We start from the raw sequence: 2,604 nt of genomic DNA on the forward strand, positions 1-2,604 counted from the left end.
TAAAAAAGAGTTTTTTTTTTTTTTTTTTTGGACATATTTCTCTCAGAGCATAAAACAGTGAACTATCAAGATAGAAATTGTTATTTTTCCTTATGGGAAATTTATAATCAATTTTAGTTAATCAGGTTTCCCAAAAAATAATAATAATAATAATAATAAAGGAAGACAAACCTGGCATATTTGAGACAAAACCTCCTTTGCCCTCAATGCTACCCCGTTCAATACCGGGCTCATGGTCTATGGTCATCTGTGTAGCCTTACCTCCCCTTGAAAGAACAGCTCGTGAATCTCCCACATTAGCGACCCATAATTTTTGGCCATTTATTAGAATGGCTGTGACAGCTGTGGACCCACCTCGCCCCAAATTGGAACTGTCGGAAAGAATTGAACGATCAGTTTTCTCGTACGCTTTCGACATTGATCTTCCTGGATCGACCCAAAACTCATCCTGGAAAAGTAAAAACAACATATATGAGAAAGGCATCCCTGAGTTCATGTTTAGTGCACAATGCTCAACAGGACTACACAATACGAGAACAAGTTTTAGTTTCTTTTCATTAAGACTGGCATCCTCCTTACCAAACATGCCAAGAATGTTAACCTTATCGACATCCAAATCATGAAATAGAACCATTATATTTTATAACACTGTACCTCCTTTAATATATTGTCAAACAAATGTTTCTGCAGGTATGAAGGAATGCGATCCCCCATATGGCCATCATATATCGCAAATAGTCCAAGCTCATGTCTGTCTATCTGTGTAAACTTTGCAACATGGTAATCCTCCATGGGATGACTAGCTTTTCCTTTCACTAAGGTGAAACCATATTTGATTTGACCCTCACGGTTTTTCCCCGAGCCTGAGCTTTTAGAGGATTGAGATTCTGAACGCTGAATTGGGAGAGGAGATTGAAAAATGAAAACTTCATTTATGAAAACATTTATTCATAATTAAGAGAAAAGAAAAAGAATCAGGAACATCAGCACTAGCAAATTTACACACACAAAAAGGAAAGAATCTGCATATGGAAACTTTTGGCCAAAGAAACCAAGCGCTTAACTATGCGTCGGTGTGCATGTAATTTTTCTCACAATCTTTGTCAGTATACATGACGAGATGCTGCGTTCATTAAATTAATTCATGCAAAGATATAAAAAAAAATGGAACTTCCCATTAGCCCAATTTCACATAATCATTGTGACAATCTCATTATTGTTTCACTGCTTTGATTATTACAACAGCCTTGAAGTAGAATTAGAACTTACAATATCTATAAAACCTACATCATAGACTCCGGTATCTTCTTTTTATCCTACAGAAACCCTTTATCTTGAAATTTTATTATTTCCTGCAATAAATTAAGGTTTCATGATCCCAATACAACATGAAAGGAAATGAAAGATGTTTACACTTACTATGATTGCAAAGGAATCAAGCTTTGAGTCAATCAAATGTTACCTATCATCTTAGAATTCCAAGAGTGACATGGGGTACCAATAATTCTATTCACGGGGTGAATATGACAATTAGTATGCTATCAAATTTTGCAATAATCACAATCCTAGCTGAAATTGGTGTGAGCAGCAATAATAACCCAAAGGGCATGTTTAGTATGTACCATGCAGTATAGGATAGTACAATCAAACAAGATTCATACTTCTATTCCTTATTATAATGTCCCGTGCTACCCTGTCCACCTTACCAAATATGCATAAAAGGTAATACGAAACACTTTTTCGTAACTATATAATTCCGTAAAGTTATGCCCAGTTTATCAAAATTATACATAAGCCAAAACAGCAAACAATAGATATAAAAATTTATAAAGACAACCCAAGATTACCTGAACACAAGCAGAGCTAAAACAACAAAATTTGCCCATTAAAAAATCTGCACAACCACTTTTCTCCAAATCCCAACTTCCACCACTTTGCAGTCCTGTGATCAAACTGTTTAACCACCATCAATACTCGTAAATTCGAAAAACCTATTATCCCATAAAAAAATTTCAACTGCTACATACTCTTCAATCAAACTAGTATATTCAAGAATACCAAGAAACGGGAAATCAGGGAAATATCCAACTTACTAATTCAAATACGCTAAATCGATTAGCTTGTAGCGTATATTACGTGTTTACTGCCTTTTTCTTCTCCGCACAAACAATTGAATAAACAAATGACATCGACGAACAAAATAGAGACAAGAAAGCACAACACTTGAGACCCCTTTTTATACAACTAAAAGATTTCTTATATTATAATGCAAATTATTAAATTATTGATAGAAAGATTTGGGGTAAAATAACTGGGATTTACTTTTGTAACAGCTTTGGCCATTGAAGAAGTCGGTATTTGCCCTTTGGGCAACTGGATGACAGGGGTAAAAATGGAAATTTGAATACTTCTGATTTTGACCTTGCTGAGTCAGTCAACTCTGAGTTGGAAATGAAAATAAATTATTTNTGCTTCATTCGCTCAAACGAACATCTTAACTGTTCGAAATAGTCCTCTTCTTTAATGGACTTGACTACTATGTCATCTACATATACTTCAACAAACTTGTCTATCATATCATGAAAGATTAAATTCATTGCCCGT

The 2,604-nt window shown here is 34.7% G+C and overlaps 1 protein-coding gene across 3 annotated transcripts; it reads right to left on the bottom strand.

Annotated features, from left to right (window-relative positions):
- Positions 1–20: 20 nt before the first annotated feature.
- On the bottom strand, positions 21–2,326 carry LOC111389940 (probable protein phosphatase 2C 9). Of its 3 annotated transcripts, none has more exons than XM_023014927.1 (4): positions 2,094–2,322; positions 1,848–1,942; positions 655–894; positions 21–448 (listed from the first exon to the last, which is right to left on the bottom strand). In XM_023014927.1, the coding sequence occupies exons 2-4, from the start codon at positions 1,884–1,886 to the stop codon at positions 122–124; spliced, it is 606 nt and encodes a 201-aa protein (XP_022870695.1). In that variant the 5' UTR covers positions 1,887–1,942; positions 2,094–2,322; the 3' UTR covers positions 21–121. The 3 variants fall into 3 exon arrangements, with proteins under 3 accessions (XP_022870695.1, XP_022870694.1, XP_022870693.1); XM_023014926.1 differs by having other exon boundaries at positions 1,848–1,991; XM_023014925.1 differs by having other exon boundaries at positions 22–448; positions 1,848–1,953; positions 2,094–2,326.
- Positions 2,327–2,604: the final 278 nt, after the last annotated feature.

The sequence above is a fragment of the Olea europaea genome, unplaced genomic scaffold (assembly GCF_002742605.1).
Source record: "Olea europaea var. sylvestris unplaced genomic scaffold, O_europaea_v1 scaffold635, whole genome shotgun sequence".
Classification (NCBI taxonomy): domain Eukaryota; kingdom Viridiplantae; phylum Streptophyta; class Magnoliopsida; order Lamiales; family Oleaceae; genus Olea; species Olea europaea.

Excerpts from the sequence above, each read along its gene's own strand:
- LOC111389940 (XM_023014927.1), bottom strand. The coding sequence starts at position 1,886 with ATGGGCAAATTTTGTTGTTTTAGCTCTGCTTGTGTTCAG. Across the intron at positions 895-1,847 it reads TTAGCTCTGCTTGTGTTCAG|CGTTCAGAATCTCAATCCTC; the intron begins GTAATCTTGGGT and ends CTCCCAATTCAG. Across the intron at positions 449-654 it reads TTGACAATATATTAAAGGAG|GATGAGTTTTGGGTCGATCC; the intron begins GTACAGTGTTAT and ends TTACTTTTCCAG.